The sequence below is a fragment of the Heterocephalus glaber genome, unplaced genomic scaffold (assembly GCF_053883595.1).
Source record: "Heterocephalus glaber isolate CG9 unplaced genomic scaffold, H.glaber_assembly_v1.0 deba00001509, whole genome shotgun sequence".
NCBI classification, from domain to species: domain Eukaryota; kingdom Metazoa; phylum Chordata; class Mammalia; order Rodentia; family Bathyergidae; genus Heterocephalus; species Heterocephalus glaber.
The window spans coordinates 30,529,348-30,542,396 of NW_028258325.1; the positions used below are offsets into that span (position 1 = coordinate 30,529,348).

The 13,049-nt window shown below is 39.3% G+C and overlaps 1 protein-coding gene across 11 annotated transcripts in view; it reads left to right on the top strand.

Moving 5' to 3' along the window:
* The window catches only part of LOC101711294 (PDCD10 and GCKIII kinases-associated protein 1), a 97,326-nt gene that overhangs the window by 60,216 nt on the left and 24,061 nt on the right, over nt 1-13,049 (top strand). For 6 of the 11 annotated variants that reach the window (XM_004867676.3, XM_087187445.1, XM_021246691.2 and 3 more), the window contains one exon: nt 10,094-10,143. The exons of 1 other annotated variant lie outside the window; for it this stretch is intronic. Coding sequence is in view for 4 of the 10 variants with exons in the window: in XM_087187445.1 (XP_087043571.1) it covers nt 10,124-10,143 (20 nt within the window). In the remaining 6 variants the exon portion in view is untranslated. Of the gene's footprint in view, nt 1-1,354; nt 1,398-3,985; nt 4,239-10,093; nt 10,144-13,049 lie in introns of all 11 variants that reach the window. 4 more of the 11 variants (XM_087187444.1, XM_087187440.1, XM_087187441.1 and 1 more) reach the window with 3 other exon arrangements.

Consider the following 13,049-nt stretch of genomic DNA (forward strand, 5'->3'; position numbering starts at 1 on the left):
ATATATTCTAGACCTTTCTCTAAGGAACAGCTGATAAAAATTTTTTCTCACATTGTGGGTTATCTCTTTATGCTGTTGGTGGTTTCTCTTGCTGTGCAGAAGCTTTTTAGTAAAAGATCCCACTTATTGTAAATAAGGATTAACATGAATAATTGATAATGTGAAATAGGAAGAAAAGGTCCAAAGGGGTAGGGGAAGGAAAGAAGGGAAAGGAAAAAATATGAGATAAGAAGTAAATGGAAACAAAGCCTTTGCATTATGGAGGGCTGGAGGGGTTGAAGGGAGGGCAGGGGAATGGGGAAAAAGTGAGAACTGAGATACATCATATAAAGTTACAAGTTCCCAATGATGAATGTAAATGTATTGTATACCTAAAATGTACCGCTAAAAGAATTTAAGAGAAAAAAATAAGGAGATCCCAATTGTTGATTCTTTGTGCTAGTTCACCTGAAACTGAGGTTTTGTTCATGAAATCTTTTCCTACGGCAGTGTCTTCAAGAGTTCTACCTAACCTCTTTTCCAGGCAGATTAGTGTTACTGTTTTAATATTTAGATCGTTAATTCATTTCAATTTTAGTTTAATGCATGATGAGAGATATAGGCCTAGTTTTAATTTTTGGCAAGTTGAAAACCAAATTTTCCAGCACCATTTATTAAAGAGTCTATCTTTCCTCCAGTGAGGGTGTTTAGCTCCTTTGTCAAAAAATGAAGTGGTTGAGTATGTCTGGAGATGTTTCTGTATCTTCTAATCTGTTCCACTGATCTTCAGATCTGTTTCTTTGACAGTACCATGCTGTTTTATCACAATAGCTTTGTAGTATAGTTTTAAGTTGGGGACTGTTTCATTTTTTGATTTCAGTTTTTGATCTTTTAGTATGATATTGGGTGTTGGTTTTTCATAGATGGCTTTTGTCAGGTTGAGCTAGAGACCATCTATTCCAATTTTCTGTAGGGTTTTTATCATGAATGGGTGTTGGATTTTGGTGAATACTTTTTCTGCATATAGATCATAGGGTTCTTGTCATTGGCTCTGTTAATATACTGTATTACATTGATTGATTTGCATATGTTGAACCATCCCTGTATCCCTGGGATGAATCTCACTTGGTCAGGCTGTATGGTCTTCTTGATGATCTTCTGCATTCTGTTTGCCAGTATCTTTTTGAGGTTTTTTGCATCTGTGTTCATTAGGGAGATTGGCCTATAGTTCTCTGTTTCCACTGGGTCTTTCTGTGCTTTTGGAATCAAGGTGATGCTTGCTTCCAGGAATGAATTCGGGAGTATTGCTTCCCTTTCAATTTCATTGAAGAGTTTAAACAGTAGTGGCAATAGTTCTTCTTTAAATGTTTTGTAGAATTCAGCAGTGAATCCATCAGGACCTGGGCTTTTCTTCATTGGTAAGTTTTTAATTAGGTTTTCAATTTCATTAATTGATATTGGGTTGTTTAGAATTTTTAGGTCTTCTTCATGCAACTTTGGTAATTTATATGTATCTAGAAAGCTGTCCATTTCTTCTGTGTTTTCCATCTTATTGACATATAGGTTCTCAAAGTAGGCACTGATGATCCTCTAGATTTCTGCTGGGTCTGTTGTAATTTTACTTTTTTCTTTCCTAATTGCATGGATTTGGCCTTTTCTTTCCTGTTCTTCATAAGGCTGGCTAAGGGTTTGTCAATTTACTTTATTCTTGTGAAGAACCAACTCTTTGCTTCATCACCTTTTTATGTCATTCTCTTAGTCTCCATTGCATTGATTTCTGCTCTGATCTTTATAATTTCCTCCCTTTTATCAGCTTTGGGTTTGCGCTGCTCTGCTTTTTCTAGAAGATTGAGGTTCACCATTAGGTTGTTTATTTGAGCTCACTCTGTTTTCCTAATATGAGTATTCACTGCTATGAATTTACCTCCTAAGACTTCTTTCATTGTGTTCCATAGATTCGAATATGTTGTATTAGCATTGTTATTTAATTATAGAAATTTTCTGATTTCTTCTTTAATTTCCTCTGTGACCCATTGGTTGTTCAGAAGTGTATTGTTCATTTTCCATGTGTTTATGAAATTCTTATGGTTTATTCTGCTATGGAATTCCAATTTCATTGCATTATGATGTGATAACATACAGGAGATAACTTCAATTCCTTTGCATTTACTTAAACATATTCCATGAGCTAGTATGTGGTCTATTTTGGAAAATGACCCATGTGCAGCCAAAAAGAACTTGTATTCTGATTTTGTGGGGTGAATCACTCTGCAGAGTGATTCAAGTCCATTTGTTTAAGAATTTGGTTAAGTTCTAGTATTTTATTGTTTATTTTTTATTTATTTTTGGCGAGGGGGGGGCGGTGTACTGGGGATAGAACTCAGGTCCTTGCGCTCGTTCAGCAGGCAGCAAAACCACTAAGCTAAATCCCTGGCCCCTATTGTTTATTTTTTGTCTAGTTAATCTATCTATTTGTGACAGTGTGATATTGAGGTACCTCACTGCTGTTATATTAGTGCATATTTGATTTTTCATGGCTGTTAATGTTTGTTTTATATAGTTGGGCTAACTAGTATTTGGTGCATATATATTTATGATTATCATCTCTTCTTCTTGGATTTTTCCCTTTACAAGGATGTAGTTTGTCTCTCATAATTAGTGTTGGTTTGAAATCCATTTGGTCTGCAAATAGGATAGCTACTCTTGCTTTTTTATGGGTTTCTGTCATGTGGAGTATTGTTTTCCATCCTTTAACTTTTAATCTATACATTTCTTTTTGAATTGTGTTTCATATATGCAGCATATTGTTGGATCTTGATTCTTGACCCATTTTTCCAGTCTCTTTCTTTTGATTGGTGAATTGAGACCATTAATATTGATGGTTATAATTGATTATATATTGACATCATTGTCATGACACTTTCTGTTGTTGGAATCCCCACTTTTGCATTTAATTTCTTGTCTTGCCTGATTCATTCTGTTGGGCTTTGTGGGGTTGTGACCCTTATTGTCTTTTTGTAGGATACTGTTTAAAATTTTTTGGAGTGCTGGTTTGATATTCATGAAGTTCCTCAGGTGCTCTTTGTCATGAAAGTATCTTATTTCTCCATTGATTTTGAAAGATAGTTTTGCAGGGTACATCAGTCTGGGTTGGATGTTGTTTTCCTTTAGGGCTTGAAATACTTCACTCTAGGCTCTCCTTGAATTGAGGGTTTATGTTGAGAAGTCTGCTATGATTCTGATGGGCTTTCCTTTGTATGTGATTTACTTCTTTTTTCAACTGTTTGTAGTATTTTGTTCTTCTGTTGGGTTTCTGGAATCTTGACTATTATATGCCTAGGTATAGATTTTTTTATCATGGCTAGTTGGAGTCTTACATGCTTCATTTAGGTGTTTGTCACATTCTTTTTCCCTGCTTGGGAAGTTTTCTGCCATTACTTCAGTGCAGTTTTTTTTTTATATCATTTTCACTCTCTTGTTTCTTCATTGACTAGGATCAGTCTTATGTTATTCTTCTTTGCATCATCTGGCAGCTGCTAGATTGATTTCTCATGGTCCCTTACTATTTTTAAGAAATCTTTTTTTTCCTGGTCATTAATCACAATCCTGTTTTCTATATCTGATATTCTGTCCTCACACTGCCTCATTCTGCTACATAAACTATCAGTGGAGTTTTTAATCTCCTGGATATTTATTTGCATCTGCTTTATGGATTCCATTTGTTTCCCATGTTGGGATTCCACCATGTTTCTCAGTTCCTCTATTTTTTTTTTATCTGTGCCTGCTCTAGAGTTATTAATCATGTCTTTCATTATGGTCACAATCTCTGTTGTTATCTGAGAAATTATTTCTTGTTTTATTTTTTCCAGATCCTATTCCTTTGTCAGTTCAGGGAGTCCAGCTGGTTGAGTACCAGATTTTTCCATCTCATTGCCCTTTGGGGTTGCCTTAGGTGATCTGGAAGTCTGGTTTTGAGACTTGTTTATGTGTCTTCTCATTTCAACAGATGCAGCCTGATGTGCCTGTGTTGTGGTGACTTTTTGCTCACCCAGTGGTCTTCTATTCTCAGCAAGCCACCAAGAGGTCTTTTCTCTGGTCCTCACTACTGCACCAATTCCTGGATTCAGAATGGTGGCCTTCTGGATCCCTACTCTGCCCTATTGTCTCGGCAGGGTTCTGCATGGGGCCTGTACACCCTTGGAATGGAAACTGGGTGGGCCTCTGGCTGTTGCTTGCCTACCTGCATAATTCTTTTCTAGGTGAGTCTTTGGGCCCAAACTTCTGGGGTCTGGTGTGGCCCTGGCTGGGACCTGTGCCCACCAGAGCAGCTCTGGTCCACTTAGGCTTCTTGCTGGGATCTGTGCACGCTCACAGATGGAATCTGGGTGGACCTTTGGCTGTTGCTTGTGCACCTGTGTAGCTCTTTTCAGAGTGGGACCCTGGCTGGAAAATGCAGGCCCCTGTGCAGCTCTGGTCCATGCAGTTTCTTGCTGGGATCTACACACACTTACCAATGGAATCTGGGCGGGCCACTCTTCTTAGACATTTTCTAAATTTTCTTTTTTTCTTTTTTTTAGGCAGGGTCTTCCTATCTCACTATGTGGTTCAAGATGACCTTGAACTTACCAGGTAGCCCAAGCTGGCCTAGAACTACTAGTGATCCTCCTGCCTCAGCGTCCCAAGTGCTGGGATTACAGGCATGTGCCTGCATGCCCAGAAGTGCTCCCCTCTTTATTCTTACTTTTGTCAGGCATTTAAGGTTTCCACCAACTAACATCGGCTAATTCTTCATTTACAAAATTGCCAGTTTCCTAGGTCATTTAATTCACATTCATGGGCTTTCTGTTTTTACCTTCTTTCTTCCTCTCCCTGTGGGTTTACACCTTTTTAAAATGGAAAGCAGTTGGATGTTTGTTCCGCTATCACATTTCTGTTGTCATCTTCCCCTCCATCATTTCAATTAAATGCTGATTCAGGATCTGATATGTCAAATACTGCCTATGACCATCCTACCAACTGGGCCCTGTATATGGAACCACCCTTCTTCCCATCAGTCAGCCCCCAAAATCACTATAATAATTCCTTTCTTTTGTCACATAATGCTTTTCTTTCATGGAGATCTGGCTTTTTTTAATTCTGAAAATTCAGTATGTATTTGTAGAAGTCCTACTTTGTATTCCTTTTTGAAGAAACAAAGAGATATGTTCATTGGATTCAAGAAACTTCCATTGCAGTGGCAGGGAGAAAAATAGCTGAACAAATGATGATGATGATGATGATGACAATAGTGATCAGTAAAGAATCATTGCCACCACTGAGAACGTATGTAGTACCAGCCACTATGCTCAGTGCCTTAATGCATTCTTTCACTTACTCCTAACTACTTGTTGAAAAATCTATTATCGTTATTTTATGCATAAGGAAACAGCTCAAAAGGCAACATATCTTTTCCAAGACACTATATATATATATATATATATATATAGTAAATGCATGATCCAAAATGCTAACAGTAACCAGGAGCAGTAGAAATTAATGCTAACTAAAACATGAAAAAAATAATGAGAAAATGGTTTTCCAGGGCTGGGGTGTACCTCAGTGCTGAAGTGCTTGCTAGCATGTGTGAAGCTCTGGATTTGATCCCCAGCACTACAAACAATAACAATGACATTTTCTAAGTTTGCCCTTTCCTTTGGATTCCCGTCACCACCACCATACACTAGGTACCCAAATGGTCAACTCTTTGCAAGTCTTTTTGTACCCAAATCTTAATTTTCTCAACTTGCTACTAATAGCTGACATTTGCTAACATATCACTCTCATTCTGTCATTTGTACATTTAGTTTTCTGGGCCTACTTGCAATGGCCCCAGTAACCTGACCATAGATACCATTTCCACTTTGTCACCCTAAAATCCACAACATGGGGCACTTCATTGTCTATAGTCTTTCTTACTCTGTTTTAATGAAAAGTGTCCTCTCTAATTTCTGTGTTCTCTTATGGCCCCATTTTTTGATAAAGCCTTTCTTAGCAGCTCAATCACACTGAGAGTGGTGCTTCTCCCAAAATCCCACAATGGTTTAGTGCTGCCCAGCTGTGCAAGAAATAAGATCCTTATCATGTGAAAGCTAATGCAGTGTCAGTGCCAGCTTGACTCATATGCAAATTAGTCAGACTCATTTCCATCTGTGGAAATATATGTTTCCAAAGCACCAGCGGTATACCCAAAATATTTCCTTTTTAAAGGGTTTATCTTTCAGAAAGTCATTCTGGGGAAACTCATAATTTTCTTGAAGCATCATATGCTATGGTCATTACTGTTGTTTTGATACATAATAATCATAGTGCATCAAGCTCATAATATCCTTCCATCTCTGGGTGTTCTTAGTTTCATGATAGAAGATTCTTGGATAAATTCATCATGTATTACTCTTCTTTGTATAATTTACATCGAGTAGGTACAAGCTTAATATATGTTATTTTTAATAAAATTTGTGCATAATATTTTTCGGAGATGAACTGCAATATAGTATTAAATGTCATATTACATCAAATATTGGATGTTATCTATTATAGCATTTACCATTAACTTATGTACCATGAGGATAGAAAACAATGCTGCCAAAATAACCATGATTTGGCAGTGATCACAGTATGGATTCCAATTCCAAAGATGTTAAAAGTCAAGTGAATACCTTGGTATTGTTGCATTATGTGATAAAATATGGCCGCTGTTAAATTATAATGTAATACATTGGTACTGGGCATCTTAAAATTGTCAGTAATAATCCAGATATTTAAAAGACATGCACTGTGCCATCTACATGCAAGTCATCATGTCAGAAGATACAATATGTGCAAATAGTGATATAACCATGGCCCTGCTCTAGTTTACAGTCCAATGGAAGGGACATGGAATGCTATATAAATAAATTGCTATAATCCAAAACAGAAAGTGATCAGAGCTCTCTAAGAGCTTAAAGTAATTAAATTTAGTTTGGTTTGGGGTTTCTTTTTTAAATTATTCCTGGAAGAAGTGCTGTGTGAAACAAGTTTTGAAAGATAAGTAGAAATTTGTAATTATTCACAGGCATGAAGGCATGCCACCCGGTAGAAATAATATGCACAGAAGCATAGAAACAGGAGAGGATTGGCATGCTTAAAGAGCAGCAAATAACTCAGATTGGCTGACAGTAGAATTGCCTAGCATTTCAGAAGTCACTAGGCAAGCCCTTATGTGCCTTGTCCGGGAAGGCCTTGTGTGCACAGCTGGAGACCTTAAAGCCTTTGCAGGCCATGGAGAACCACTTACAGCTTCTTCCCCGGGGAGTGGCTTGATGAGACCTGTTCTTTGCAAGGTCGCCTCTGTCTCAGGTTTTGAATATTAGTTGAAATGTTCTTCTCTCTAAGTGGAGGCACAACTGTAACTCCAAATGGCCACGTCCAGTCCTATGGAGCACTTATCACTGGCTGCTCCAATACCTGTCGTCCAACCATATTATAAGTTCCATGGAGGGGCAAGGAACATGATCTGTTCCCTTTTATACTCCCAGTCCTTAGCACGCCGCTCTGCTTGATGACCTCTCACTACATGTGGAGACATCTAAGAGTAGCTTCTACAAGTTCAGTACTTCCCTCAAAACAATAACAAAGATTATGTGAAAGTATCGATTCCTCTGAGATAGGAAACCAGGAAACACATCCTTTTTCCTCACAACTGATCCCTTATGTGTCCTTGGATAAGTCACTAACATTCGAGCCCTCTGTGTCTTCCTTGAAGTTGTAGGCCTGCTGTAGCTGACTGCTGAGGTCTTCTTGTCAGAAATGCTGCATCTCTGATAGGCAAAGTAGGGTCCGATGTGAGGATACAAAGGAATGGCCACAGAGGTTCATTTCCAATTTGTTCTACAGGGATACAATATAACTGAAGGGATGAGAAGGGTCCATGTGTAAAATTGCTCCTCTTCTCTGTGCAGCATTGATTCCCTGGGGCTGGCTCCTCTTCTCGAAGACCTTTTCCTGCTCCTTCTGTTTCATTTACCCAAAACCTTTTAGCCTTTCATGCAGGTGTCCAGACCCGGTGGTTCTATCTTCTTCCCTCTTCTCCTCTCCGTCAAGTAAGTCATCATTCCTCTTGAGTCCCCCCACTGCTTTGCTCTTTGAACACCAAGAATCCAGAACAGCATACAAGGCTGTCATTCCACTCTGTGGTACTTCACACAGTGTCCCCTTCGCTGCATTTCCTGGTACTTCTCACCGGGCTTGTCACAAAGTAATCACTTGTTGGCTAAATAAATAATAGTCCATCCATTCCTGCCTCCTCTTTGTCAAATCTCTCCTCTGCCTAAAAGCCACCTGGCCATGATGAGTTTCCCATCTGCCCCTGTTCCGCTCATCTCTCCACTGCTAATCTCAGAATGGGCTCAAAGCTGCTCATTCTACAATCTCTCAGGGCTGAACCTCCTTAGGATTTTATTGGTTTTTTTCTTTTTCATGGCATTATTTGTATCTGTGTAATATTTTAATCATTTGTCAGCTCTTCTTGCTCCCTTTCCAGCTAGATAATTGCCTTCCTATGGACATGAATTTGGCCTTTCTCATGTCCTGATTACCAATAAATACATGAATTAAATTTGAGTTCTATGGTAAAACATTAAGAATAATACAGTAGAATTATGTGACACTTGCGCAATGTTTTAGATTTTAGGAAGTTGTTAAATAACAAAAAAATACTAAGTGAAAAGATGTGGCTAACAAGAATATGAAATTGTCTCACTGAAAGTATGTAACCATTCCAGTATTGGATGGTAAATTTGAGGCCACATTCATTATCTCAGTATCCAGTGTACTTGGGAGTAGAGCATTCCTCAGGGAAAAAAGTTGTGTTTATATAAAATATTCTAATAATCATTGAGAAATTGCTAAAAATCTGAATATTTGCTTCATCCTAGGTGCTACACATTGTTTTCATTATAAACAAAGATATTTTCTAAGTTATATATCTTATTGAACAGTTATACATTTACTCATTGAAACTATGCTTGATATGTCCCCAAGGAGCAAATTCCTTAATTTTTCTCTTGCTTTGCTTAGTTGAAACTATGCCCATCAACAAAGAGGCACATTGTCACGTAATATTTATCAACACTGTTAACAACTAGAGTATAGCTATTAATAACTAGAGTATCTTAGCTTTTCAGGCTGCTGTTAAAAGTGCCACAGATATATGTGTTTTTGTTTGGTTGATTGCTTGGTTGATTGGTTCATTTGTTTGTTTTTGTGGTACTAGAGATTGAAACCAAGGTCTGTGCACTAAGCTATATCCATACCTCTTTTTCCCTTTTGAGACAGACTTGCTAAGCTGTTACATTGAACAGGTTGGGCTCAAGTTTACAATCCTCTTGCCTCAGCCTCTCATGTGTGCTGGGATTAAACTCATGTGCCACCATGCTCAGTTTAGTGGATGGTTTATAAACAACAGAATACATTTCTCACAGCTCTGAGTCTGGAAAGTCTAAGATCAAGGCACTAATAAATTTGTTTTCTGAGAAGGGCTGCATCCTAGGTGGCCATCGCTTCACTCATCTGACCTAAGGGCCAAGGGATCTCTCTGGAGTCTCTTTTGTAAAGGCATCAGTCTCATTCATGAGGACTCTTCCTTCATGATCTCATCACCTCCCAGAGGTTTCCCCAGTCTAGTACTATCACATTGAGAATTAGGCTTCCACATAGGAGTTTTATGGGGAGACACACACATGCAAACCAGAGTAAGGAGCTTTGGGTTATTGAACAATTCCAACAAGTGATAAACAGCTTACCCATTGTGCCATTTAAATCTCATTACAATCTTGTTTTACGAATGAAGTACTAAAATGTTGGTTAATTGTTAATTAATTGCTATGTGTCAAGAGCTGGGCCGCCAAGTCGGGCCTAACAAATTTCAAACCTCTCGCCTGCCTGGCTCAAAGTTCTGGGCCAGGGACGCCATCCCCCACATCCAGCCCAGCCCAGCACCACACCAAATAGTGTTGTCTTCCCTCACCTTCCTGACGTAACCTGACTGTGAGAAGGAGGTAACACGGAGACCTCAATTCTCAACTTTTTGTTGTTGCAGGGAGAGAAACTGAACTACTAGAGAAACCTTATGGACAGTCTCCTCACTGGGTAAGCTATTTCCTTTTTCTATGCTATGGAGAAAAAGTCTATTTGCACTTTTCCACTTTCCATTAAATTTTCTATCCATTTGTGCTAGTTTTTATCATCTAAAACATTAGAGCCAGTGGATGGAGCAGTTTCCCCGAAGTCTGTTTCTTCTTGGCTCATCCGGGTTTGCGTAGACTTCTGTGCTTTTCTTTTCGCTTTTGTTGTTGGGGGAGATGATTCGAAAACCTGGGGGCAAGGCATGGCCTGTCCACATCTTCATGCTGAAGGATTTAGTCAGTATGTCCCCCCGGCATCTGGGGAGTTCTGCAGTGCGGACTGTGCTCCAGAACAGTGGCTCTCGTCCTAGGAACAGCAACCCCAAGCCCTCCAGGAATGTGTTAGAAATGCAGTTTCTCTGTTTCCACCCTGGACCTACTTAATCAGAAGCTGGGATGATGAGGTCCAGCCTTCTGGGCAACTCCAGTGTATTCTCAAGTTTAGGAAGCAGGTTGTGGAATTACAGACTTTCCTTCCATTTATTTCTCTCTGGTTTTCCCCAACACCCCCATCACGTTCATGTTCTCCATATTTTACTCTAGTGGATCTAGCCCGCCCCCAACCCTAGGTATTTCCCAAAGGCAGTGGGCACATTATCTTTGTTTCCCTTTTCGAATTTCAGGTCCTCCAGCTGCCTCCGTTGTGCAGAGCCTCTTCTTCCTTTGGGAGCTCAATTTCATCTGCCTGTTCTGCCCTTTCCTCTACTTATTGCTATGGTTGGGGCACTTCCCAGCTACTCTGTATCATTCAGCACCCCAGGCTCAAAGCCCTCTTGACTTTCTGCATTTAGTCATTCTCAGCTACATTTCCATCTCCTTCCACAGCTACATCCTAGACATAAATACTGGTACAATACAGATACCATCTCTCAGCATTCCAAGTTTCTTATGCTTCAGGATGCCAGGTTACTGGCTCTGGTTCTTCTTCCCCCCTTCTTTCTAACCTCATTAGGATCTTTGGCCCCCAGGATTCACATTAAATAATTAGTTAAATAAACTATTTAGGGGATGCTAAAAAGGCAAGATGAAAGGTAAGATGAGAGTAGGGTGGTAGGGCTTGAAACTGAGGTCAGAAGGCAAAAGAAGTAGCCAATGAGAAGTCCTTGACCCTTTTCTGGCAGAGAGATGCCTTTTATATTCTATATTGATGTTTTTAATAAAAATTATGGTGGTCCTTAATATAGTTATCTACCCTGTCCTAGAAAGACACTTAAATTTAAAGATTTAAAAGAAGGCCAGTATGGCTGTGAATAAAAATGAGATGATATGCTAGAGGGTTGTATATGCCATAAAGAAGACCTTGTTTATTTTTTAAGATTCTTACAAGTTCTAAGTGAGTTACTGCAGTCGGCACTTATAATTTCATTATGGTTATGTTCTATAAAGTTGCCTCAAACAATGAGCTAGTGAATATGGAACCATTGGTCACAAGGGAAATACAGGTGTAGGTTCCCGTGAATCTCACATCACAACATTTTCATCAACCAATCAATGCATACACTCACTGTGTGTGTGTTTCTGCTTCAGGCACATTATTTAAAAATATGTTAATTCACTGACTGGGTTCAGAGCTAACAGCACCATGTCTCATACCTGAATGGAGCTATTCAACACACATACTTTCTCTGCAATGCATAATACAGCCTTCCTACACTTATGATCTCTAGACAGCACTCCAGCACTCGGCTTAGGACCTTTGAAACAATGAAACCACTAAAAAAAGAAGAAAGCAAAGGGAGGAAGGAAGAGAAAAGGGAAGGGGGGGGAGAGGGAAAAAATGCACCAAAGAATGACACTAAATAGATTACAAAAAGACGTTTAGAGCATAAGAGCTAAAACAAGGAGGCAGACAATCAGTTGTCTTGTTTGAGCTTAGGTAGAAACATGTACATCAGAGGACTCACAGTTTTTGCCATTCTGTACATCCAAGAATGAGCACACAAGCACTGTCAATACTAATTTGGGGTTACTAATAAGTCTGATCAACTGAGTGAATTCACAAATACAGAATCCACAATTAATGAAGGTCAGTTGCATATGTAATTTCAGTATCTTGTGTATAAGAAGCTCTATGTAAGTTTGATATTCTTTTGTTACTATGTGTTGCTAAATATCCCGAGGGCCCGGGACACCTCTGAAAAGTTTCATGGAGAGGGAGTGACAGTGATTCAGGTTTGTAGTCTGAGAAGATCCTGTGACTTCTGGGTGGCAAATGTCTTGGAGGAGACACAAGTGAGTGGGTAAGGTGACAGCACAGTGATTGCAGTGAGGAGACAGTAGGGTCTTAGGATACTGGCAGCGCACGTAGGAGGAGAGGCTTAGGATAGCCTGGCAGAGGTAGCATTCGTACCCCATGCCAGAGCCCCCCTGGTATGGACCCTGGAGATCCACCACCAGCCCCAGCTGCAGACCTGCACTGGAAGCGTCAGGAGATTACTTCAGGGCTCCTTGCCCTACACAGCTTAAGCACTTTATATTACTGTCTGGAACACATGGCTTCTGAGAGCAAATATGTGGGACTTTTGCACAGCAAGCAGATCCTCCAACTCCGGACACCAGCTGAGTGTCCTAAAATTTCATTCAGTTCTGTTTCTGTCTGCCTGGAGCTGGTTGCCATCAGATGCTGCGAGTTAAGGGCTCAGTCACACAAGACTGCTGCACTTCATGGTTTTTAGACTTGTAGATGTATGATAGGTATGTATTTTGTCTGATTATAAATGGTCTTAGTTCATCATGATAGTAGTAAAATAATGTATTATGAACATTCATTTTCAAGTTTTCTTATTTTATAAGAATTTTACAGAAGAGCTGTACTTTTTTTTTTTAATTCTTTTATTGGTACATTGTAAGTATACAACACAATTACATTTC